The sequence below is a fragment of the Nothobranchius furzeri genome, chromosome 18 (assembly GCF_043380555.1).
Source record: "Nothobranchius furzeri strain GRZ-AD chromosome 18, NfurGRZ-RIMD1, whole genome shotgun sequence".
Taxonomy (NCBI): Eukaryota; Metazoa; Chordata; class Actinopteri; order Cyprinodontiformes; family Nothobranchiidae; genus Nothobranchius; species Nothobranchius furzeri.
In genome coordinates this window covers 12,085,541-12,109,747 of record NC_091758.1, presented here as the reverse complement: position 1 = coordinate 12,109,747, position 24,207 = coordinate 12,085,541, and the positions used below count along the sequence as shown (strand labels likewise).

Sequence of the window (24,207 nt, the reverse complement as noted above, 5' to 3'; positions counted from 1 at the left end):
GCTCAGAACCTCTCATGTCCGAGCAGAGACGGCTGTGGACTGTCCCGTCTAAGCGAACGCGCCTTCACATGCAGTCCTGTGAGTGTGCAGGGTTACAAAAGACATCAGGAAGGGTTACTAGCAGCAGCGTGTGTGTGTGTGTGTGTGTGTGTGTGTGTGTTATGCACTAGGTCATGCAGTGCACTCAACACCAGCGGCTGTAAAACATTTTGGCAGGACGCTGACGACGTCAGCTCTGCCCTAAAAACAGGATCTGTCACTGAAGTTTGGGTTTGTGGAAGTCATGTTGTGTTTTCTGAGGTGGAGCTGCTTCGTCCCAGTGGTGGAAGGATTTTCTCTGTCGTGGCAGCGTTGGCTCATGGAGACTCACACGTGATGAGACGTCGCATCTAAAGCTGCAGGTCAGACAGGTGAACAGAGTCATTCCTGATGACATCATAAAACAATGAAGGTACAGTCAGGCTAAAGGCTCAGATTTACCAGGAATCTGCAGGTTAAACCGATCCTGACAAACATTAATGTTTCTTTATCCGTCACGAGTCATCAGCAGGACAAACGCTGCGGAGCCGCCGCGAGGTGGAAGTAAAAACTCACAAATTTAACAGGTCGCGTCAAGAGTCATTACACGGTTGAGCCGCTGTCCGGATGCAGGTCCGGTTTCCGCACAGCTTCCACGTGGGCGAGAAAAGCGTGGTCCAGTGCGAGCATTCACACCGGCTGTGGTGCGGTTCTGATGCAGCGCTCTGGGAAGTTCCCAGAGGTGTGACCAAGTCACTGCAAGTCACAAGTCTTTCCGGTCAAGTCCAAGTCAAAGACAACCAAGTCAAGTCAATGATCTGGAAGTTAAAGAACTTTGAATTTTCAAGTCATAACCAAGTCATCTGTCCAACTTCAGTTTAAGGACGATGGTAATAAATACGTTCCAGAGTGAAAGCTTTATTTCTTCGCTCCAACAAGCAGAAACTGAACTAGATTATAAACAGAGCTGCTGCATTCAGCAGAACCAAGAGTGATGCAGTGTTTTACGTCGTGTCACTTTTGTGCTAAAATATCAAAATATGCTCAAGTCAAAAGATTCAAGTCGCAAGTCATTGGCGTTCAAGTCATGTTGTAAGTCTTTATAGATTTTATCAAGTCATGTCAGAAGTAATTAAAATAATGACTCGAGTCCAAGTCATGTGACTCGAGTCCACACCTCTGGAAGTTTCCACATGGAATCTGTTTTTTCCGGACACTTGCGGATTGTCCCGGAGTTTTAGAAATGACTTGAGCCAGACAGGAAGCGATGTGTGTTTCAGCAATGTACATCTGGTTTATTTCAAAATAAAACACCTGTCGTATTATTTTGCCGGCTCTATTTTTTATTGATGGGGAAATCGGTTCCCAGTGTCTGACAGGTTTATTTATAAACGTATTCTGTCAGATTTCTAACCATCTGGTGCTGTTGTGGGACCAGATTTCTGGAGATGTTCAGCACCTGACCCACAGGTCGCTCGAGGCTTTAGAGAGCAGGTGTGGGTCTGAGGTTACTCAGGTTCACACTCACAGCACTGATGCGTCTCCTGAAACGAGACATTCTGACAACGAAGAGCATCGCAGCTTAGGATTTGGTTTTCTGTACCTTTGTCTTCAGCAGTGGCAGTACACCCCCCACCCACCAGCTCCTTGGCCTCTGCAGCCAGCCGGAAGGTGGGGTCAGGGTGTGGTGATGGGACTGTGGAGCTCTCTGTAGCTGGAAACAACCCGTTGCTCCTAAAACAACACACACACACACACACACGCACACACACACAGAAGGGATTAGGTTGCACTGAAGACTGTAGACTACTCACTGGCGATTGTTGGCGTCTCACCCGCCCTCGCCTCCATGCAGACTGGGTGTAGTCAGCACTTTGTGGACGTTCTGTTGATGAAAAACAAAAACATGTATGTAAAAACTGGACCAGTGCAGAACTGTAGAGGGAACTTCAGGCTATTCTGAGTCACCATGGCAACCTGAAAGTGGAACTGTATCAATATTGAATTTTATTTAGCAACTTTCACATCATCGAAGTTTAGGAACATTATTTCAATCGGCCATTTTTCCCGTTTACTAAAGAAGGTGCGTGCAGTGTGTTCTACTGTTAGAACTTACTGAGTGAGGCAGGGTCTCCACAGAGGACCAGCCTAGGTGGTATCTACATGCATCTTTAGACTTCCTTCAGGGTCAAACTGCTGAGGACCCAGTGGTGATCGTGGTTTCAGAGCCTGGTTCGCATTGCCGGCAGTAAGTCGGGCTTTTTCCCGGTGAGTCTGACCGAGGCTGCCCTTTGTCACTAATTCTGTTCAAAGCTTTTATGGACAAGATTTCTAGGTGCAGCCAAGGTGTTGAAGGGATCTGTTTTGGTGGCCTGAGGATCAGGTCTCTGCTTTTGGCAGGATGATGTGGTCGCGTTGGCTTCATCAGAACGAGATCTCTGGCTCTCACTGGAGCGGTTTGCCGCCGAGTGTGAAGCAGCTGGGATGAGAATCAGCTCCTCTAAATCTGAGACCACGGTCTTGATTCGGAAAAGGGTAGAATGCCTTCTCCGGGTCAGGGATGAGGTCCTGCCCCAAGTGGAGGAGTTTAAGTATCTCGGGGTCTTGTTCACGAGTGAGGGAAAACTGGAGCGTGAGATCGATAGGCGGATTGGTGCTGCATCTGCAGTGATGCGGGCGTTGTACCGGTCTGTCGTGGTGAAGAGAGAGCTGAGCCGGACGGCGAAGCTCTCGATTTACCGGTCGATCTATGTTCCTACCCTTGCCTATGGTCATGAGCTTTGGGTAGTGACAGAAAGAATGAGATCGCGGATACAAGCGGCCGAAATGAGGTTTCTCCGCAGAGTGGCTGGGCTCTCCCTCAGAGATGGGGTGAGAAGCTCGGTCATTCGGGAGGGGCTCGGAGTAGACCCGCTGCTCCTCCACGTCGAGAGGAGCCAGTTGAGGTGGCTCTGTTTGTTCTACTTAAGTTTTGATTGACTGTGGCCTGTCATTCCTGTGATGACCACAGGGGGCATGCTCGCCGCTGACAATCTTAACCAAGGCTGTGAAATTTTTTTTATCGCAATAAAATTTTCTTCCTGGTCAGATAAATTTTAAATACAACATTAAACATGTCTGTGTAGAAACTTTGTTTCTGTCAGTATGGTCAGTTCTGACCTGACGTGTGCATCCTACAGTTTTAAGGAAACATTGGTGTGTGTGTGTGTGTGTGTGTGTGTGTGTGTGTGTGTGTGCGTGTGCTAAAAGTCGTCATACCTCAGCAAAGCCCAGCAGCTTCTTGTTAGAGATCTCCAGCTGCTTTCTGCTCAGCTCAGACTTTCTCAGCTGAGAATCAATGGTTGTCAACCTCCTGTTCAATTCCACAACCTCTTCCTACAACACACACACACACACACACACACACACACACACACACACACACACAGCAGGTCAGATTAGGTAAAACTGTGGAAAGTCTAAGTTTGTTTAAAGGTTTTTCATCAACAAGGATCTAACGGCAGGTTAGAGAGAACAAATATATTTTCAACTTCCAATCACATTTTCTTCTCCCGGTCCGAGCCCGACTTGATGTAGAGCACCTGTCGATACCGTCATGTTTTAGTCCGTGATCCGGTCCGCGGCTGGCTGCAGCTCCGCCAGAACCGGTCCGGTCCGAACTACCTGGTTCTTTCCTCTCGTAGCTTTTCAACCAGTTCAGACTATGGCGGCTAACTTTAGCGTTAACACCACAAAACTTCAATAAAAAGATGAGGCAGTGATTCAGTTTTATCTTAAAAGCACAGAAAAAGAACCGAGTACAAAACCGGACTTCCTGACCCTCCGGAGGTTTCCAACTGTCCCTCCTCATGGCTGACATCACCTCATATACCCTGTGGGGGCCAGGGCTGCCAACTCTCACCCACTGAGCGTGAGACACTCGCGTTTGACCCTCTTCACACGCTCATGCCACACCTTCAATATCTCACGCTGATCAACCAACCAACCCAACAAGCAGTCGTCCCATCACACACACACCTGCTTTGGGCTCTCCTTGGTGGCGTCCAGCAAACGCCCCGGTCTCCTACCAGCCAGCTGGTTCTTCAGGTCTTCGATTTCAGCCTCCAGCAGCTGGATCACCTCCTCATAGTCCTGCTCAGCACCGCCGGTCTGCCGCTGTACCACCTCAGCCTCTGCTGCCTGCAGACGGCTCTTCAGACGGGCGTTCTCCTCCACAGTCAGACAAGCTTTCTGGGAGGAAGCAGAGAAGGAGCATCTTCAGGTGTTCAACTTGGTGTTTTATAACGATCTACTAGAGGCGACTTGTAAGAGATGGGCGTCAGCATCTACACAGAATTAAAGGAGTAACAGAACAAGACTTGTGTCGACCTCTGAAGTCTTCTGCAGCTGTTCTTCAAGACTTTTCTTGCTGAGCTCCATCTCCTTCAACATCACCTGCCAAAGGGAGGGAGAGATGGAGTCACGCCTCTGCTCAAACAGTGAAATCCTCTAAAAATACATCCTTCCTCCTCGGCTGGGCCTTCGGGCTTTGATGTACCGGTGAAATCGGGAAAAGTTGAGCTTCAATGACATCACTGCCTGATCAGTGCCAATAAAGAGATGGGGATTAAAAACAGCCTGTCAGTCGAAAATGTGTAGGGTGACCTCTGATATGTACATCTGAAACTTTGTCTCATTTGACACAAAATATTAGACTTAAAATGGGCGCAGCAGATCTTTTTTTCCTCATCCTCTTAGATCCTCGTTGCTCATTTCCGCTGGGACTCTGGGCTCGTTTATTTATGTTGTACAGGAATGTCCTGGGGTCCAGGACCTCTGGGATAAAGTACTTAGCTGTATTCCTGACTTAAAGTAGCTTTCCGGAGTTTCCCCCATTCAGAAATGATGTATGGTTTATCAGAAATCCATAAAAGTGATTATCTCATCATGTACTGTGATAATGTAAGTAATAAGTGTAATGTAACTGCCAAGCACGCCCCCCTGCCCCACAGAGCGCCGTACAATAGCAAACTGAGCGCCGACCAGAACTAACCAATAGCGTTAGACTACCGCTTACTTGCTTCACGTTTAAGGAATACCTCGGCTGATGCAGAGCTGATGAACTTTTCACGGACAAGAAAGTCTCTAAAATATTCAATTCATGACAAGAGTCGTCTCAAGGCACTTCACATAATAAACATTCCAATACAGGTCAGTTCATTAAGCCAATCAGTAATGAGTTTCCTATATGAGGAACCCAGCAGGTTGCATCGAGTCACTGACTAGTGTCAGAGTCTTTACAGCAATCCTCAGCAAGCATGCAGCGACAGTGGAGAGGAAAATTCCCTTTTAACAGGAAGAAACCTCCAGAGGATCCTGGCTCAGTATAAGCAGCCATCCTCCACGACTCACTAGGGATGGAGAAGACAGAGCACACACACACACACACATACACACACACCCCAAGTAGTGTTTCTATGGTTACGTTGTGATTTCTTAGTAAATATTCTATTAGGTGAGAGATAAACTTTATTGTATTTATCCTAGAGAATCTATAATTAAACGGGTAAACTAGTAGTAGCACATTCAATGTCAAATAGAGTAAAGTGTTATTATCAGGAGAGGGAGAATGTTTAAGTGGTTAACAGCAGTGTGCTAGACGATGGCCCCCTCCATGAGGCCACCACAGCTCAGCAGAACATCGTTGTAGCTTCTTCTGGGGAGAAAAACACTTAGAGAGAAAATAAAGTTAACAGCTGAAATAGCAGGAAATAATACAGTTAAAGAGCAGATTGTAGAAGAAAGTAGTCGAGTGTGGAAAAGATATGAGAACACAACATGACATGAGAGTAATACTCGTAAAACAACGTGTTTAGCTGTTTGTCGCTACAGAAGCACATTTATAAACAGAAACGTGAAGTTGCCATCTTAAAAAAACAGAGTGACAGACTTTTTGTGTGATATGCTTGTCAGTCACTCGATGGTGCTATCGGATAAGGGAAATGCTCCGGAAAGAGGCTTTAAGTGGTGCCCCCCCTCCCCTTGGATCCTGTTGTATTAAAGATGACTCACATAAGTGGAGGAAAGGTAATGATTGTATGAAGGGATGTTCCAATCACATTTTCCTGATCTGAGACCTCAGCTATGTCATAAAATATAAGAAAACAGGGGAACACATTTTTTTTCATAATCATTATTTTTATATCATTATCATAGGTGGGGGGGGGGGGGGGCACAGGACGTAGAGACGGACTGGTTAATGTCCTGGTTAGCCAAGAGCGTACCGGTCCACACTGGTAACTGCAGCGTTCGATGTTTAGACTGGTGAGGCGGACCATCAGTACCTCCGAACGGATCGGGGGGTGCTGCTATTCTGTGTTTTGGGAGAAGATTAGCGTGCGGTTGAGTTTGATGAGTATTTTTCAGAAGTTGTGTGTTTACCTTGAGCTGCTTCATCTGAGTCTGCAGCTGCTTCACCTCGGTCTGAAACTGCTCCATCTCCTCACTGCTGTAGCTGCTTTCTGATTCATACGTCTGCAGACACAGCAGAGACACTTCAAACCAGAGCTGCAAAGGCATTTCCGAGTGTGGCAAACGACAGGGGTCTCATTCTCAACACTTTGCATAGAATCCTTACTTCAACTTTTATTATTTTGAGCAAATAATTTACATGCACCTTAATTAGGCGCAGCTGCACTCAGTTTCTGCTTTCTGAATCCCACCCTTCCTACAAACGTGCTCAGCTGATGTTGGGTCATACCCCACCTCATAAACACCCACTTTCTGCCATTAATGTTCAATGCAAAGTACTTTTTGAACACTCCACATCCACATAAGCTGGCTGATCCGTGGAATTTCTCGAGTAACCATGGCAACTGAGAAGTCCAGAAAACACAGTGAGACTAAAATCGTGGTGGGGAGTAGGGGTTGCACGACTTAATTTTTTTAAAGTCGGCAGTCAAGTAATGAAAATCGAGTCGACTTTGACTACTCGTTGATGACGTCATACACCTGAAGCGGCGGGGGTGGGGGCGGGTTGGTTCGCTGAGTTTTTGACAATTAAAATTGCCCCCCCCCCCGTGCAGCGCCTGCAAACTCACTGATGCGCCTGCAGCCTCTCGGAGTTCCTGCTGCTCTCAACATTAAAATAATTATTTCATTTTCTGTTCCTCACTTCTGATTACCTTCAATGGCGTCTGTTTGTTGCAACCACCAGGTACAAAAACTAATTTGTTTTTATTTGACTATTTTTCTGTCCTGTATCTGTTTATTATCTTCCTGCATCTCCTCTCAATCCTAAAGAGAAACTGCTACCTGGGTTCATATATATTCACCTTATGAGTTACCTTTGAACTGCAGTTCTAAAAGATCTACCGACCGCAAAAACGGAGTGCTCGCCGGCCGCACCGATAAGGTGCGTCACCGAGGACAAAACAGGTGATGCGCCCCGCTCCACAGCAGCGAAACGCATCGGGCACAAACAAAAGACAGAAAACATAAAAGGAAATGAGCCGACATGAACGATGGCGTGTTAAATTCGTTTTTGAGGTGGCGACACCTGATTTGATAATGTTACTGTGGCCGTGCTCAGGACGCAGATGTCTGGAGTGCGTCAACGATCAGAGCTTTGCATGCACAAGCTGGTTAGGATGGGGGTGAGGGGAAGGTTACATTGCAAGAGGGTAAAGGTCACAATTCGGTCAAATGTCCGTTTTACCGCGGGTGTCAGTACCGACGCTCTGGCACAGCGCGTCGCCTCCCAACGTGCAGGAGCTTGTCACCTGCTTTCTTTTCCGAGGACTGCATCTTGTTGGTCATTATCACGTGACAGCGACTAGTCGATGAAAGGCATAAAAAGTCACTACAGAGCGGTGAAGTCGACTAGTCGACTAGTTCATACAAGCCCTAGTGGTGAGTGACGTAGAGGCACGGAAACACATTTTATTGCCTTCCAGTGGCACAGAGTTGTTGCAGCGGTGAGTTGGAGTGTGGCAGACATCAAAATGAAAAAATAAATAAATAAATAAATAAAAAGAGGCATTCCTGATCTAACCCTAACCCTGTTATAAAACAGAGAGGCTTTAGGCAGTTGTTTATTTATTTATTTATTTGTTTGTTTACAGTGTTTATTTGTGTTTTAAGACACAGAAATGGTTAAGCAGCGGGCCCGAGGCTAGGATAATCTATCCCATCTCCCAAAGCGCAACGACACGTGTAGAAATATCTGCTTTGTGGCAGACCAGCCACCTCAACATGAAGACTGTGAACAGGGATGTTTAGTAGGTAATCAGGTCACACAAGTTAATATCAACCCCATGAAGCGGAGTGTTCATGCACCACCTAGCAGACGGATGGTAAAGGACATTATTCTGCTGTACATGAACGAAGCTGATCATCAGTGACGTTTCTCTCGTCAGACACAACTTTTTTATATAGATCCAATTGAAAATGTTGAACACCCCCCCCCCCCCCCATGCCATAAATCCAACCTTCCTGAAAGCTCTTCACAGATGCTAACCCTTGTGGCCTCCAAGAGCTTGTAGAAGAGTTGTTTTGGCACCGACCTCATTGTAAACAGGCAGTTAGCTGCAGCGGCCTGTCCGAGTTAGCTACAGTAACCTAGGAGGGCGGGGCTTAGAGGGTACTGAGTCACAGGCGAATCGTCACGCTGGTTAGGATTTGGTTGTGGGCGGAGCTTACAGGTGAGTGGAAGGCGGACGTGTCCATTAGACTGGCTGCTTCGCTGTAGGAGAATGTGAAGGGACCCGACCCCAAAGCTAGCTCCTCCAGTTCCTCCTGGAAGATGTTCTGGGATGCCTCCACAAAGTCTGAAAGTATATGAGCACAAAGATCACAAATATGAAACCCAGAGCAGGATTCTGATCCAGAAACAACAGCTTTTCTAATTCGGTTCCAGAGGCCCACGGTTTTAGAGCCTAACCCAAACCCTCACTTTGAGTCGTCCTCTGGTTCTGACACAGATGAGAGTGTTTGCATCTTTCTTCAGTTATTGGATCAAGGTCGGCCAGGTGTCTCTAAAGCTGCTTCAGGAAGCGCTGACTTATGAGCACTAGTGAAAATGTCGGCCATTATCTGATAGTTGTGGGATAAAGTGGACATTCCTGCACGGCGAGGGACTCCCGGACCAGAATCTCCTTAATGTGAGACAACCAGACCTAGTCTTTGAACGTAAACAGGTGTGGACAGTTAATTCAGCAGGATTCAACAGAAATGCTTCTCTCTGATTGGCTGTCTCGACACAGACACACACCTCATGGTTACACAACATGTCCCAAACAGTCAGTGACACAGCCATCACACAGAGCATGAGGTCTGACAGCATCTCTACTCACGTCCCTCAACTCGCTGCCGACAACCCTGCAGATACATGTGACCTGCTTTAACACCACCCCACCCATGTGTGTGTGTGTGTGCCCTACCTCCATAAGCCACTGTGCCTTGTGGGTCTGGGATCAGACTTTGTTTCAGCTTCTTCCTCTTCTCCTCACTGGCATCCAGGCCGAGGAACGACAGCGCCTGAGACAGACATGAGAAATCTCACCAGAGATCCATTGAACTTGCTCCATTTCAACTCTGGAAAGATCTTCTGAGGCTCAGTTATAATTGACTTTCCTTTTTGAACAAGGTGTTTCCATTTCATTTCAGTTTCAAACACCTCCTTAGCAGGATCTGCCAAAGCTGTTAGAATCCAGAATGAATTTCTGTCTGTGTTGCAAAGGTCTAGCACATCAGGGCTGTTTCTCTGTTCTCCCTTTAATCCCACGAATGAGTTGGTAGATTGGGGTCGGACTACAGCTGGACACCATCTGGGCTACAGCAGCATCAAAGCTAGCCGAGGGTAACAGAAGTGTTCAAAGGACCGATCGAGAGCTGAAACAGAATCGGCGAGCAGAGAGATGGGAGGCTGCAGGGCAGGAGACGGGCGGAGAGAGAAAGTGCTGATGTGTTAAAAATAGGAGATAAAGTGTGTGTGTGTGTGTGTGTGTGTGTGTGTGTGTGGGGGGGGGGGTGATACAGCTGTGAAATCAGTTCATTACAATGCAGATAGACCCTTACTCTCATTTTTCTTTAAAAGACCTTTTCTGATCTTTGTGTTAAAGTTTATTTTTGCACTGAACAAATGATAAATGACCCGCACTCGCAGAGCACCTTTCAGAGTCAGCGCACCTCAGAGCTCTTTACACTACAGTGTATCATTCATCCATTCACACACTAATGGTGATGAGCTACCATGTAGCCACAGCTGCCCTGGGGCGCACCGACAGGCGAGGCTGCAAAGTACAGACGCCACGGTCCCTCCAAGCACCCCCAGCCGTCAGGGAGGGTTAAGCGTCTTGCCCAAGGACACAACAGCAGCACTCTGCTGCCTTCCGATTATGACAAGCCGCTCTCCTGAGTCATCTAAGAGTTGTCTCAAGGCACTTTACGAAGTTAAACGTTCCAACTGAACCTACATATCAGTGCGGTTTAGTTAATTATGCCAATTAAATAAAGGTTTCTTCTATAAGGAACCCAGCAGGTTGCATCGAGTCACTGACTAGTGTAAGAGTCTTTACAGCAATCCTCATACTAAGCAAGCATGCAGCGACAGTGGAGAGGAAAACTCCCTTTTAACAGGAAGAAACCTCCAACAGAGCACCAGACCTGGTGTAGCTTCTCTAGAGAGAAAAACATTTAGAGAACATATAAAATAACAGCTGAAATAATGGAGAAAAATGCAGTTGGAGAGTAGTGATAGAAGACAATAGCAGAGTGTGTGAAGTGGTCAGAATGTCCTCTGGCTGTCTAAGCCTACAGCAGCATAATTACAGAGATAACAAATCTACTCGTCCAACAACTTAGCAATGATCAGAATTTAACCATACGGTGGGTAAAGAAAGTATTCCGACCCTTTGTCAGTATTGAGTAGAAGCACCTTTAGAGCTAATGCAGCCGTGGGTCTTCTCGGTAAAGGTGTAACAAGTTTCTTACACCTGGATGTGGGGATCCTCTCCAGTTCTGTCAGGTTGGATGGTGAACGTTGGTGGAGCCACCTTTAGGTCTCTCCAGAGATGCTCAGCAGGACTCTGGCTGGGCCATTCAAGAACAGTCAGAGAGTTGCTGTGAAGCCACTCCTTCATTATTTCAGCTGTGTGCTTAGGGTCGTCGTCATGTTGGAAGGTAGACCTTCAGCCCAGTCTGAGGTCCTGAGCACTCTAGAGAAGGTTCTTGTCCAGGACATCCCTGTACTTGGCCGCATTCATCGTTCCCTCGATTGCAACCGGTCATCCAGCATGATGCTGCCACCGCCATGCTTCACTGTGGGGACTGTATTGGACAAGTAATGAGCAGTGCCTGGTTTTCTCCACACACTCCACTTAGAATTAAGGCCCAAAAGTTCTATCTTGGTCTCATCAGACCAGAGAATCTCGTTTCTCACCATCTCTGGGTCCTTCAGGTGTCTTTTAGCAAACTCCATGTGGGCTTTCACGTGTCTTTCACTGAGGAGAGGCTTCTGACGGGCCACTCTGCCATAAAGCCCTGACTGGTGGAGGGCTGCAGTGATGGTTGACCTTCTACAACTTTCTCCCATCTCCTGACTGCATCTCTGGAGCTCAGCCACAGTGATCTTAGGGTTCTTCTTTGCCTCTCTCACCAAGGCTCTTCTCCCCGGTAGCTCAGTTTGGCTGGACGGTCTGCTCTAGGAAGGGTTCTGGTGGTCCCAAACGTCTTCCATGTGAGGACTATGGAGGCCACTGTGCTCTTAGGAACCTGAAGTGCAGCAGAGATGTTTTTGTATCCTTGGTCAGATCTGGGCCTTGCCATAATTCTGTCTCTGAGCTCTTTAGGCAGTTCATTTGACCTCATGATTCTCATTTGCTCTGACCTGCATTGTGAGCTGTAAGGTCTTATACAGACAGCTGTGTGGCTTTGCTAATCAAGTCCATCATGGGCATCACACCCGTGGGAGATGTGGGGTATTTTAACACCCACTTTATTTCTAATGAGGAGGTTAAACACCCACACTTTCCTGCAGTTTAGCTCAAAAATGTTACTACGAGTCCGGTCCCTCCGTGTTTCTCTTGCTGTGTTCGCCCCTCTTCCCCTCCTTCTCCTGTTGCTAACGGAAAAGCAAGCCTAAGTCTCCTCCCTTTCTGGTCAGCCCATGGCTCCCTGAACCGGGCCAAAAGAGTTAGTTTCTAATCCACTTCTGCCTCAGGCCCTGACCCGCACATGTGTTGTGCTTCAGTTTAAATTAAAACTAACAATGGGGGTTTCCACCACGCCAGTCCTGTACTTTGAGATTTATCAACTTGTAAATGTTCGAAATTAGCACGACTACAAACCAGACATCTGCACATCGCATATATGACGTCACCACCGAATCTCCTCCCCCCAGAGTAGCTGCACCACATGACCAGATTTATGGTGGTTCTTTCCTCCTGAAGGAAGGATTTGAAGTAATTAAAGCAGCTCTACTGAGGAGAGGAAGTACTCACCATGTCCAACTTGTCTGATTTCAGACGTATGAATGGGTCCAGGGTTATCCTCGGCTTTGCTACTGTCAGTGACCTCTGATTGGTGGAGCCTACACAGAAACAAAGAAGGCCACAGACAGAGGGAGTGGAGTTGATGTCAACTAAATCTGTTTAACTGAAAATCCAAGAGCTTCCAAATAAAACAACAGGAGACTATGTGAGGACAGCATTTAGTAAACAAGGGAGGAGAAAAACCACTGGATTATCTAGTGACAGTTGTGTGTGTGTGTGTGTGTGTGTGTGTGTGTGTGTGTGTGTGTGTGTGTGTGTGTGGAGTAGGGGAGTGAAAAAGAAATGATTTTATAAATGAGAAAAAGGGAACAGGGTGAGTGTGAAGGGCAGAGAGCCAATGTCTGATATTAATTTAATGAGTTTGTCCATCCCAGATCTGTACAGCTGAGTAGTTGGTAACCACAACCTGTGTGTGTGTGTGTGTGTGTGTGTGTGTGTGTGTGTGTGTGTGTGTGTGTGTGCGTGTATTTGCTCACTGCTGCTGCAGAACTGACCACCACAGACCAACTTTAGCGTGCTTCAGCCAAAGTGTTTACCTGCTAGTTCAGACCATCGACATACATATATGGACAATGGGGTTCCATTTGCTCCAATAATAAGTTTTTGTACTAAAATGGGAGGTGGGCACCACCGCCATTTTGACCGTGTCACAGGTTCCGTCAAGCCCAGACAATTCCACAAGAGGGAAGAGAGGTGGAGCTGAGGGTGGGGCTGTAAGGCTGGGATCAACTGACGACACTCGGTCGAACTAGCTACAAGCTAACCTGAAGCTAACCCAAAGCTAATGCGGAGGTGGGAGCTAAGCTAACAGAGGTAGCAACCTAGCTACAACCGGAGTTAACTGTGCACAACACCAGAGCTTCTGAGTCAGAGATACACCGGGCTGACCGTTGGGTAAAACCGGGTGGAACACAGAGGTCTCCCGAAAGCTGCTGGAAGCCGGCAGCCGCACAGCAGACAGAAGCCGCGATCAGACAGAGATGCGCCGAGCTGCGGGGAGGCGAGAACGGGTGGAAAACATCGGTCTCCCGAGAGCTCCACAAGACGATAGTCGGAACCCAGCTCCACCAACATGTTATATTTCAACCCATTTTCTAAAGTGCAGCATTATGTTAAATGCACTGGGTTTTACCCTATTACATTTAAATTTCATGGTTAAACAGTACGTGTTAAAATCTAAGCTCAGCTCGGCAGTGACCTAAAATACATGAATATAATTTTACTTACCGAAAAAAATGAAACGGAGACTCCTTGGACGCTCTATTAGTGCAATTAATGCCACAGCAAGTCATTTTGTCCAACAATTGCACAAATAATATCCAAACAAGAATAAACAAACACAGAGACTCAAAATCCCGGAACAGTTTCCAAGCCAGACCGAGGCTCTACTGAGGCCTTTCCACGGAGCTAGCTCTGTGGTCACGTGGGTCTGATGCTCATTAATTATACAGAATTTTAGGCTTTTAATACACTTAAACAGAAGAGTGAGAAAAAAATTCACCCCCCTCAGAGTTGTCATCAGTGTAAACTAGATCATTTAAACAAAAAACAAGTTTTGGTACCAGGCTGTAAACATGTTTATTTCTGCTGTGAAATTGGTATTTTTAACATGGGAGTCAATGAGGATTTGCTCGCTTCTGACACCAGCCCCTAGTGGATGAGGGTGGAACTGCAAGTTTTTGGTACTTCTGGGTTGGGACCACTTTTAGACCAATTTGTGAGGGCTTGGTTCAGACCCATAAAAGGTGTAGTTAGTGCTGCTGTGGCCAACACTCACTTCAAACATGTCAAATGAAATATTTACATGTAAATGTGCAAAAATAACTTCCTGTAAAAGCTTCTGAGTTTCTGCTGGGGTTTGGGAACGGCAGTGGAACAATCCTGGGTTTGTGCTGACAACCTGCTGGACCAATAGGAGGCTGGCAGGGAGCTCAGTGGTCAGGGCTCCTGGGGCACCTTGACCAGGATAATCCTGGTCAACAGAATTGGAACAAGCTGGTGGGTAGTATCTAGCCAGGGGTCAAAGGTTAACTCTCACAGTAGACAACTTCACACTGAAGTGTGCCGATAGATAGGAGCTCCATTGCATCTGTCATGAGTTCTGACTGAGGAAGTCAGTGTTACAGATGCCACACACTGTCCATCTGTAATCCTGTGATTACTACACAAATCCTTCTAGCTGCCACTGTGGTCTAATCTGGTACCTGTTGTCACTTTTAGATGTTTAACTTTTCAGCCACCCAAGGACCAGTTTAATGTTTTATTTTATTTATTTAACCAGATGAGTCGATTGAGAACACATTCTCATTCACAACGACGATCTGGCCGAGAGGCAGCGGCAGCAGCAGACAGACAAGATAAAATTAAGATACAACAGTTAGACACGAAGACAAAGGACTTTCTCATATATAATAAGTACAAGAAATCAAAACAGACTTAAAACAGTCTAAGTAGTCAAAAGCAGGTACATTCATCAGAAACTATTGATTGTAATGAATTATTGAAGGTAGATAGTGGAATGTACGTAGTGAGCTTCAGTGATTTCTGCAGCTCATTCCAGTCGTTAGAAGCAGCAAACTGGAATGAGGAGCGGCCAAAGGGGGTGCGAGCTTTGGGAATAACCATGAGATTAAGTTACTGGAACGTAAATTGCGTTGGTTGTTGGAAGTGATGAGTGATGAGCAATGACATGACGGGGTTCTACCCATGATTGTTTTTTAAACCAGTGTAACATCCCGGGGCAGGGGTCAACAACCTGCGGCTTCGTCTATCGATGTGGACCTGGGTGAAATGCGGATCAAGGGCACAAAAGGAGCGTGATCGACTTCCGTACTTGAGAATCGGAACACCCTATGCACTCAGATCCCTGGTCAAGATTGCACAATTGAAGGGAGCAAGTGTGGAATTGGGCCAAGGAAGCATTGGCACGGCTGGCCAGGCTAGACATTTTTCAGGTGTATTCGTAATTTATTGTGGTTCCCTAAATAAATATTGCTTATATCATACTTTACCTACTTATTATTATAGGTACTTAGAGTACAGTCAATGGAGTATTCATCTTGCTGTGTGAGTTTCGTTTATAAAGGGAAGTCTTTTAGTGAATGTTTAACCCTTTAAGCGCCAAAGTCGCAGAATTGCGACAAGCAGCAATGTCGCAATGGGGGGAGATGGGGATGTGGTGGCGGTGATGGGCCGGTGAAAACTCCGCTGGTGATTGATTAACCCCGGGGGGTGTAAACCGCGGGAAATGCAGCAGGAGGGGGAGGAACCGCGGGGAAAAAAATCACTGCTAGCAGGGGGGTGGCCCAACACAGCCTCAGTGAAAATAATAATGATGATGGCTGGGTTAGTTTGGGAGAAGAGGGACAGTATTCCAAGTGGATCAGGCATTTTGATGAGCCAGTTGGATACTGTGGAGACAGGGATCTGTCAAATTCAGAACACATTGATTTTCTGTCAGTTTTTTTGGATGAGGAATTCTGGACCCTCATCACAACTGAACCTAACCGATGTGCTCACCAGTATTTAGAGAGGGAGGAACTGAAATCTAGCTCCAGATATAATGACTGGTACGATGTAACTGTCCCAGAAATGAAAGCGTTCATTCAGTTCTGCATGGGGCTTGTGGAAAAGACTGAGATTGAGGATTATACATATATATGTATATATTTATATTTATATATAATAAACAAAATAAACCAAAGAAGGGATGAGTGAAATGTGTTCATGACACTGAAGCACCAAAAACAGTGTTCTTGATTAATTCGCAGTAAACATAACAAAATACCAATAAAGTAATAAATATTATATATATATATATATATATATACATACATAGTTATATATGTCTACATAGGAATATGTATATATGTATCATAAACAATAACAACACTAAGAAAATAAGACAAAAACAGTTAAAAAATACATCTGCAAATGTGATGCAATTCAATATGGCTGCCTGCCACCTGATAACGTCATAATATGCAAATTATGTGAGTGAATTTGTTCCTATCACAAAATTTGGCTTATACTGAAGATTTTTCTAATTTACTATCCTCTATCTCTAACCAGATTTAAGCTACAAGCTCTTTAAGTAGTGATATAAAAAATTCACATTTTACTGAAAAAACTATGGCCCCTAAAGGGTTAAAATGAAAATGTTTTATTAATCATGGGTGTAAAAATGCCCAAATTCCATGCGATCGGGTTAGTGTTAGACAAACGTTGCATGATGAACGAAGAAGGAATAGTGGATCATAATCTCCGGCTGCAAGATTAGCAGAAACGGAAAGGAAAATGCTAGTTAGCAGTGATCAGTTCATTGCAGGCAAGGGTTTACTAAAGGTTTTTTATGGCGTTTGATTGAACAGCTTAGAAATGCGGCTACAAAAACAGCAGGTAAACAGTTTGATACGGTTTTCACATGTCCTCACCGCAAATAGCTTGTAGAGTGCTAATGTTTTTAGCAGTTAGCTCAGCATTGTAACTTGGAACAGCGGAGGATGAGGATTAAACAGTTGGAGGGTTTTAAAGTGTAACTTTGTTCTCTTGTGTGACAATAAAGTATAAAAAGAAGAAACACTCTAGAAACGGGTCCCAGCAGACTTAGCTCAGGTCAGCCGTGAAGAGCTGTTTGACAGTTACGAATGGTGAAAACAATTCTTGTTGGGGTGACTTTACTAGCCGAGACGTTGTCTGCTGTTTTTTGGAGGCCAAACCAACAACAGCCTTCTTCGTCTTGAGTCAATGTGGTGAAGTCCAATTCTAATTAGTCTAATGCAGCTAAAGCAAGAGATAGGTGTAGGATGCCATTTTCATGTTCAGCCTGCATGAAAAACTCAGAGTAACCCATTATATTCAGAAACAATCATTAAAAAAGTTTTTTCAGTGATTCACATTATAGGTATAAACGTACTGCCTGAAGAGGAAACATGAGACCCCCTTCCTATGGGCTCACCACTGGCGGGAGGGGCCAACGGGGTCGGGTGCAGTGTGTGACGGGTGGTAGCCGAGGGCGGGGACCTTGGAGGTCTGATCCTCGGCTACAGAAGCTGGGTCTTGGCATGTGGAATGTCTCTGGTGGGGAAGGAGCCTGAGTTGGTGTGCAACGTTGAGAGGTTCTACCTAGATATAGTTGGACTCACCCCAACGCATGGCTCTGGCTCCAGAACCAGTTTCTTTGAGAGGGGTTGGACTTTCTACCACTCTGGAGTTCCTCCCACTGAGAGCTGCCGAGCAGGGGTGGGCATACTAGTTGCTCCCCATCTTGATGGACAAGCACCATCTTACATTGGTGATCTTCTTGGTCCCTACACCCCCAGCAGGTCCCTGAGGTCCAGTGACCAAAGCCTACTGGTTGTGCAGCACCTGGCTAAAGACCAAAGGTGACAGATCATTTGCTGCTGTGGCCCCCAGACTCTGGACCTCTCTCCCCCTGAGCCTGAGATCAGTGGACTCAGTGGTCTCCTTTAAAATGCAGCTGAAGACTCATTTGTTCATGCTTTGGTGTGACCTTCACCACTCTCTCTTTATTCTGCTCTCCACACCTATTCCACCTTCCTCAGGATCCACCGACTTCCCTCTTTCCTATTCACTCTCTCTCTTTCTTTAACATTTTTGATCACAATTGTCTATTTTTGCTCATTTTAAATATATTTTTAACCATTTTCTAAATTCTTTTTGACATTTTTACATTTATTGTTTTTGTGAAGCGCCTCGTGATTTTTATCTTGAGTGGCACTTTAGAAAAGATATTTTCTTCTTCTTCATCTTGATGCCTTTATGTTGGGGTTTATCCAGGTGAATGAGAGGGTAGCCTCCCTCTGCCTACGTGGGGGGTGGTCCTAACTGTGATCTGAGAGCGCTCCTTCTGGCGACTCCCTCGTTCTGCTGGGGGACTTTAACGCTCACGTGGGCAACGACAGTGAGACCTGGAGAGGTGTGGTTGGGAGGAATGGCCCCCCCGAACTGAATTTGAGTGGTGTTTTGTTATTGGACTTGTGTGCCAGTCATGGATTGTCCATAATGAACACCATGTTCAGACATAAAGGTGTCCATATGTGCTCTTGGCACCAGGATACCTTAGGCCGCAGCTTGATGATCGACTTTGTTGTTGTTTCATTTGAAGGTATACGTGAACACTCGGGTGAAGAGAGGGGCGGAGCTGCCAACTCACCACTAGCCGGTGGTGAGTTGGCTCAGATGGTGGGGGAGGATGCCGGTCAGACCTGACAGACCTAAACGTTATCGTGAGGGTCTGCTGGGAATGTCTGGCAGAGTCTCCTGTCAGAAGGAGCTTCAATTCCCACCTCTGACAGAACTTCCAAAATGTTCCGGGCGGACAATGAGTCTGAATTGACCCTGTTCTGTGCCTCCATTGTTGAGGTGGCCAACCGGAGCTGTGACCGTAGGGTCGTCGGTACCTGCCGTGGCGGCAACCCCCGAAACTGCTGGTGTACACCAGCAGTTAGGGATGCTGTCAAGCTGAAGAAAGTGTCCTATTAGGTCTTTTTGGCCTGTGGGACTCCAGAGGCAGCTGATGGGCACCGGCAGTCCAAGCAGAATGCGACTCGTAGTGGAGGCAAAAACCTAGGAGTGGGAGGAGTTTGGTGAGACCATGGAGCAAGACTTTCGTAAGGCTTCGAGGTGATTCTGGTCCACCATCCGGCACCTCAGGAGGGGGGAGCAATGCACTACTGTTATGGCCACCAGCCTGGCCTCTTCAGATGCAGGAGCCAGGATCGCCCAGCCCAGGTGATCAGCCAGTCACCACCCCTCCTCCTCTCCTCCAGGCTGCTGAGGAGCACAGCTGAGCTGAATCCCTCTGAAAATCTACACCTGGGATTAACAGGCTGTGCCTTCAGCAGTCCGGGAGGCAGTAGTGCAGGGGTTCTGCTGTCCTCCAGGTAGGGTGACCAGATGTCCTGCTTTGTGCGGGACAGTCCCGCATTTTCATTACTTTTCGCGTGTCCCGCAAATTGAGACTCATGTCCCGCATTATTGACAGTTTCCCGTTTCTAGTTTCAATCCTATAGAAGAAACTGGAGAAATCTGCCAGTCAAATGGGGGCGGGACTTTAATGCAGATCCAGAGCATGTGTGGAGCGCGCCCGAACCACAAAACACGCGTGAGCGAGCGCGGAGGACAAAATGCTGTCAAGTCGTGAATTAAACGTGTTCAGAGATACTCGACAGTCTTTGTTGTTTCTGAGTCATTTTTCATGTCTCGGCACGGAGTCTGATATAAGAGGTCAAAGGCAGGTTTTCCAGTAATTAGACAGGTCCATGATAAACACAATGGAGGCTTTAACACAAACACGGTGCTGCGGTTTCAGATACCTGCGTTCATGCTGAGCCCCTTAAAGCACAGTGAAGAAATAATGAGAATAAATGGAAGCTTTGATCACTTATTCTCAGAATAAAGTAACTCTAAGAAACTATTATTAGATTAGATCTGAATTTTTTAGAGATTAGAATCTGATGTTTATTCTCTCACCTAAAATCTAGAAGAGATTTGTTGTCATGTTTAAAAAATCATTTTGTTTCTGAATTATGAAAAAAATAGCTAAAAAGTATGGATATTTTTTCAATGAGACACTGATTTTTGTGGAAAATTACCATAAAACAAACATAAATAGATCTAAAAAATATAATTGGTACTTTTACTGTCATTCTGTTGTGGAAAACATTGAATGAAAACTCTGAAAAGCTGCTTAAACCTGCATATTTTTATTATTGCGGGCCGATCTTTGTTATTAATATGATCAGAGCCACTACAGAGTTATGTTGTGGTAACGTGAGAGGAACTGTGGAATAGTAAAGCTTTTGCTGTTTGCTTCTTCATGTTGAATTCAAATAAAACATATGATGATAATAAGAATAATATTTTTTTTGTATATGTAACAGTCATGTTAGGGCTAAAAGGCAGAATGTACATTTTGTTTATTTTTTTTCTCATTGGAACTTCACGTTGTCCCACATTTGGCAAGCTGGGATCTGGTCACCCTACCTCCAGGCCTCGTTTTGTTTTAAACCCCTTTTGATTTGATGAGTTTTAAAGGGTAAAGCTCCGAGTTATCCAAAGGGATCTTTGATATCAACTTAGTTGACTGAGTTTTAAGGTTTTGTTTTGCATTATTTTAATAATGCTCTCCATCTGTTTTGGGCTTGTTTTAAAACCTTTTATGACCACTAAACACTTTTATTCCACTGTTCCAAGTGCTTACGTTACCCCCTCCTACACATTTAAACAACACATGTCGGGGGTGTAACGGCTACCAACACTTTCTATAGCGGGAACGGTGTGTTGCTGACCTCTACTCAGGACGTTGTGGATCGGTGGGCAGAATATATCAAAGACCTCCTCAATCCCACCGACACATCTTCCAGTGAGGAAGCAGAGTCTGGGGACTTGGAGTTGGGCTCTCAGGTCACTGAGAGGTCACTGAGGTGGTTAAAAAGCTCCTTGGTGGCAAGGCCCCGGGGGTGGATGAAATCCGCCCGGAGTTCCTTAAGGCTCTGGATGTTGTGGGGCTGTGTTGGCTGACGCGGCTCTGCAATATCGTGCGGACATTAGGGGCAGTCCCACTGGACTGGCAGACCGGGGTGGTGGTCCCCTTATTTAAAAAGAGGGACCGCAGGGTGTGTTCCAACTACAGGGGGATCACACTCCTGAGCCTTCCTGGTAAGGTCTATTCAGGGGTTCTGGAGAGGATGGTCTGTAGGATTGCTGAACCTCAGATTCAGGAGGAGCAATGTGGTTTTCGTCCTGGCCGTGGAACACTGGACCAGCTCTACACCCTTAGGAGGTCCTGGAGGGTGTGTGGGAATTTGCCCAGCCAGTCTACATGTGTTTTGTGGATTTGGAGAAGGCGTTTGACCGCGTCCCTCGGGGGGGGGGGGCCCTATGGGGGGTACCCTGGGAGTATGGGCTACCACTAGATGGGGCTGTCACATGTAATACAATAAATCACATTTTTACATGACTCATGGTTACAGCTTCTTAAAGGGACATGAACGGTGCCAACCTACACACATCTTTTCATTTTCTTATCAAATTTATTGATGTGGGAAAATTATCTCGATAAGAGTCTGAAAATTTGATAACGATAAATTTTTTACTTTATTGCCCATACCTAGTTTTGTTTAATTGTGTGTGCCTACATGCAATTTGAATCTGAACCCCCCCACCCCCCTTTACCCACACACATGAAAAGAAAGTGTCTTAAATCCACTGTTCTACCTGAGACATGAGTATCAGCTGGACAGATGTCAGGAGACGGTGAGGACACTGGAGCTGGCTCCTCTGCACAGATCTGCAGGAACAACACAACCACAATGGAGTCAGATCCATTAGTTGTGGCAGCAATGAAACAGTCAGACTGGAATAGGGAGCCTAAGTCTCCTGGCTTTCCGGTCGGCTCATGGGACCCCGGAAGAACGAAAAAAATGATGCAAGTCAACGGGGCTAAAAACACTTTTTTCTAATCCACTTTGCCTTACGCTTTGTAATTAGCACGACTATACACCAGAAATCAGCACGTCACATGTGTGACATCACCACATAATCTCCTCCCCCCCAACGTAGCTGCTACTTACCACATGACCAGATTCATGGTGGATCTTTCTTCCTGTGGGAAGTTTGCTGAACTTACAGCCATTTTCCCTCCGTTTTCTCCGTGTCTGGTTCGATGACGTCACTTTCGTGAAGCTCATTTGTAGTCCTGGACTTATTTTCACACAAAAACCTAAAATAGCGTTCCCCCTGTTCAACATTGAGCACTTTCTTGGTATCTGTCATGGTCTGCGTCAGCCCCTTCCTTTTTTGTGCCTCCTGTGTCCTCCATCCCTCTCTAGATTCCCTCTTGTGTCCCTTTGTTCCCCAGCTCCTCTTGTGCTCCACTCCTGGTTCCCCCTTTGTGCTCTCTTAGCGCCCTCATGTGTCCTTGTCTGCATCCCTGTTATGTGTCTTATGTTGTAGCTCTTTGGCGCCCTCATGTGTCCTTTTTCCTGCGTGTCAGTTTAGTGTCTTATGTTATCTTTTCTACTCTTTCCTCCCAGGTCAGCTCCAGCCTCGTTGTCCCCAGCTCAGTGTGTGTGGATGTATGTGCTATGTCCTCCTCCAGCTAGTTTGTGTGAGTCCTTCCCTCTGTCTTTAGGTAATTGTTGTTTAGTTTTGTGTTTAGGTATTTGCCCTCCTCTGTTTCTGTTTTCCCCATTGAGTTGATTAGTGTCACCTGCCTTCCCTCCGGTCCTCACTCCACACACCTGCTTCCTGTTTCCTTAATTTGTCTCCCAGTCTATTTAAGCCCGGTATTGTCTCTGTCTTGTGTCGGTCCATTAACGTTTGTTAGTTCTGTCAGTTTTGTTCCTCTGTGTTATTTCCAGAGTTTCTAGATCCCCAGATATTTATCTGGTTTTTTTTTTTTTTGGTTTTTGGATTTTTGCTCCCAGCTTGGATTACTTGTTTTTTTTTTGGCCCTCCTTCAAAATAAAGACTTTTTACTTATATCTTCACCCCTGCCTCCGTGTCATCCTGGGTACTGCATTTTGGGTCCACACCACCCGTCCCGTGACAGTATCAAAATGCTTCTTTAAAATTCATGGACAGCATATGTGAAATCCATGGCACAAAACAAGCGAAATTAGAAAATAGCATTTTTAGCCCCAATGACTTGCATTCATTTATTTGTTCTTCTGAGAAGCTAAACGTCTTCAAGAAAGCAAAGAAGTCCAGTTGCCTTCATTTCAAATATTTAAAATTTCCAGTGTTTGTAATTATGTCTGCGACAACAGGTTTAAACAGTGCTGCATCTAAGGGTTGGTGTTTGGTTTGTATAACAACCCAATATGAGAATCCTCAGACCAAAGAGTGATGTGTGATGATCCTGACCTCAGGTGACCTGATGTGGACTTTAAGGCGTCCTGAGTTGTAGCTGTTGCCTGCAGCTCGCTGAACTCCATTGTGCAGAGACGTGCTGCTTGGAAAAAGTCCTTTACCTGGGATGAAGGCAATCTCCACCATGCTGTCCTGACTGGAGGCAAACCACATAGACAGAGAGACACAACTGTAGCGTAGAACATTGCAGGGCCAGGCAGAGTTAGTGTGGAGTCCTGTGTCCCTTCCACATTATCTCTCCTATCCCAGGTGTCCTTGGGTCCCTGTCCTTTAGATTTAGGTGCTTTCAAACTCACCCCCTAGTTATAGTATCAGACCAGCCATTTCCAGCCCCCAGCCTCTTAGTTTGATTTTCAGGTGTTATTTCGCTTTTAGTTTTTCACCTTCTAATCCTTCCTGGTTCCCTGAATTGTGTTATTTGGTTTTCCAGATTTGTAGCTTCTCGGTTACTTTTCTCGTTTAAGTTTTCATTTTTCCCTGCCCTTGCTCCTTAGTACCTTGTGTTGTCCTGTTACTTTTGCTCAGTTTAGATTATTATCCTCTCCCTGGGCTGACACCTTACCGTGGTGGAGGGGTCTGAGTCTGCCATAGGTCCTAGGAGCTAAGTTGTCAGGGGCTTTGTGCCTCTGGTGAGGTCACCCATGGCAAACAGGTCCTAGGTAAGGGATCAGACAAAGAGCAGCCCAAAGATGCCTTATGATGATGAACATAGATATAAACAGTGTTTTCCTTGCCCGGACGCGGGTCACCGGGGAAACCACCA

General features: G+C 46.0%; 1 protein-coding gene across 4 annotated transcripts in view; it reads right to left on the bottom strand.

The window, feature by feature from the left end:
- Nucleotides 1–135: 135 nt before the first annotated feature.
- si:dkeyp-72e1.9 (syntaxin-binding protein 4) overlaps nt 136–24,207 on the bottom strand; it is a 113,984-nt gene continuing 89,912 nt past the window's right edge. For all 4 annotated transcript variants that reach the window (XM_015968937.3, XM_070546962.1, XM_054742123.2 and 1 more), the window contains 12 exons: nt 23,439–23,580; nt 21,789–21,861; nt 12,498–12,586; nt 9,438–9,534; nt 8,698–8,825; nt 6,439–6,531; nt 4,387–4,452; nt 4,036–4,248; nt 3,277–3,393; nt 1,854–1,903; nt 1,622–1,752; nt 136–395 (listed from right to left, as the gene is read on the bottom strand). In XM_015968937.3, the coding sequence (XP_015824423.3) occupies nt 367–395; nt 1,622–1,752; nt 1,854–1,903; nt 3,277–3,393; nt 4,036–4,248; nt 4,387–4,452; nt 6,439–6,531; nt 8,698–8,825; nt 9,438–9,534; nt 12,498–12,586; nt 21,789–21,861; nt 23,439–23,580 (1,228 nt within the window). In that variant the 3' untranslated portion in view covers nt 136–366. The remainder of the gene's footprint in view (nt 396–1,621; nt 1,753–1,853; nt 1,904–3,276; nt 3,394–4,035; nt 4,249–4,386; nt 4,453–6,438; nt 6,532–8,697; nt 8,826–9,437; nt 9,535–12,497; nt 12,587–21,788; nt 21,862–23,438; nt 23,581–24,207) is intronic.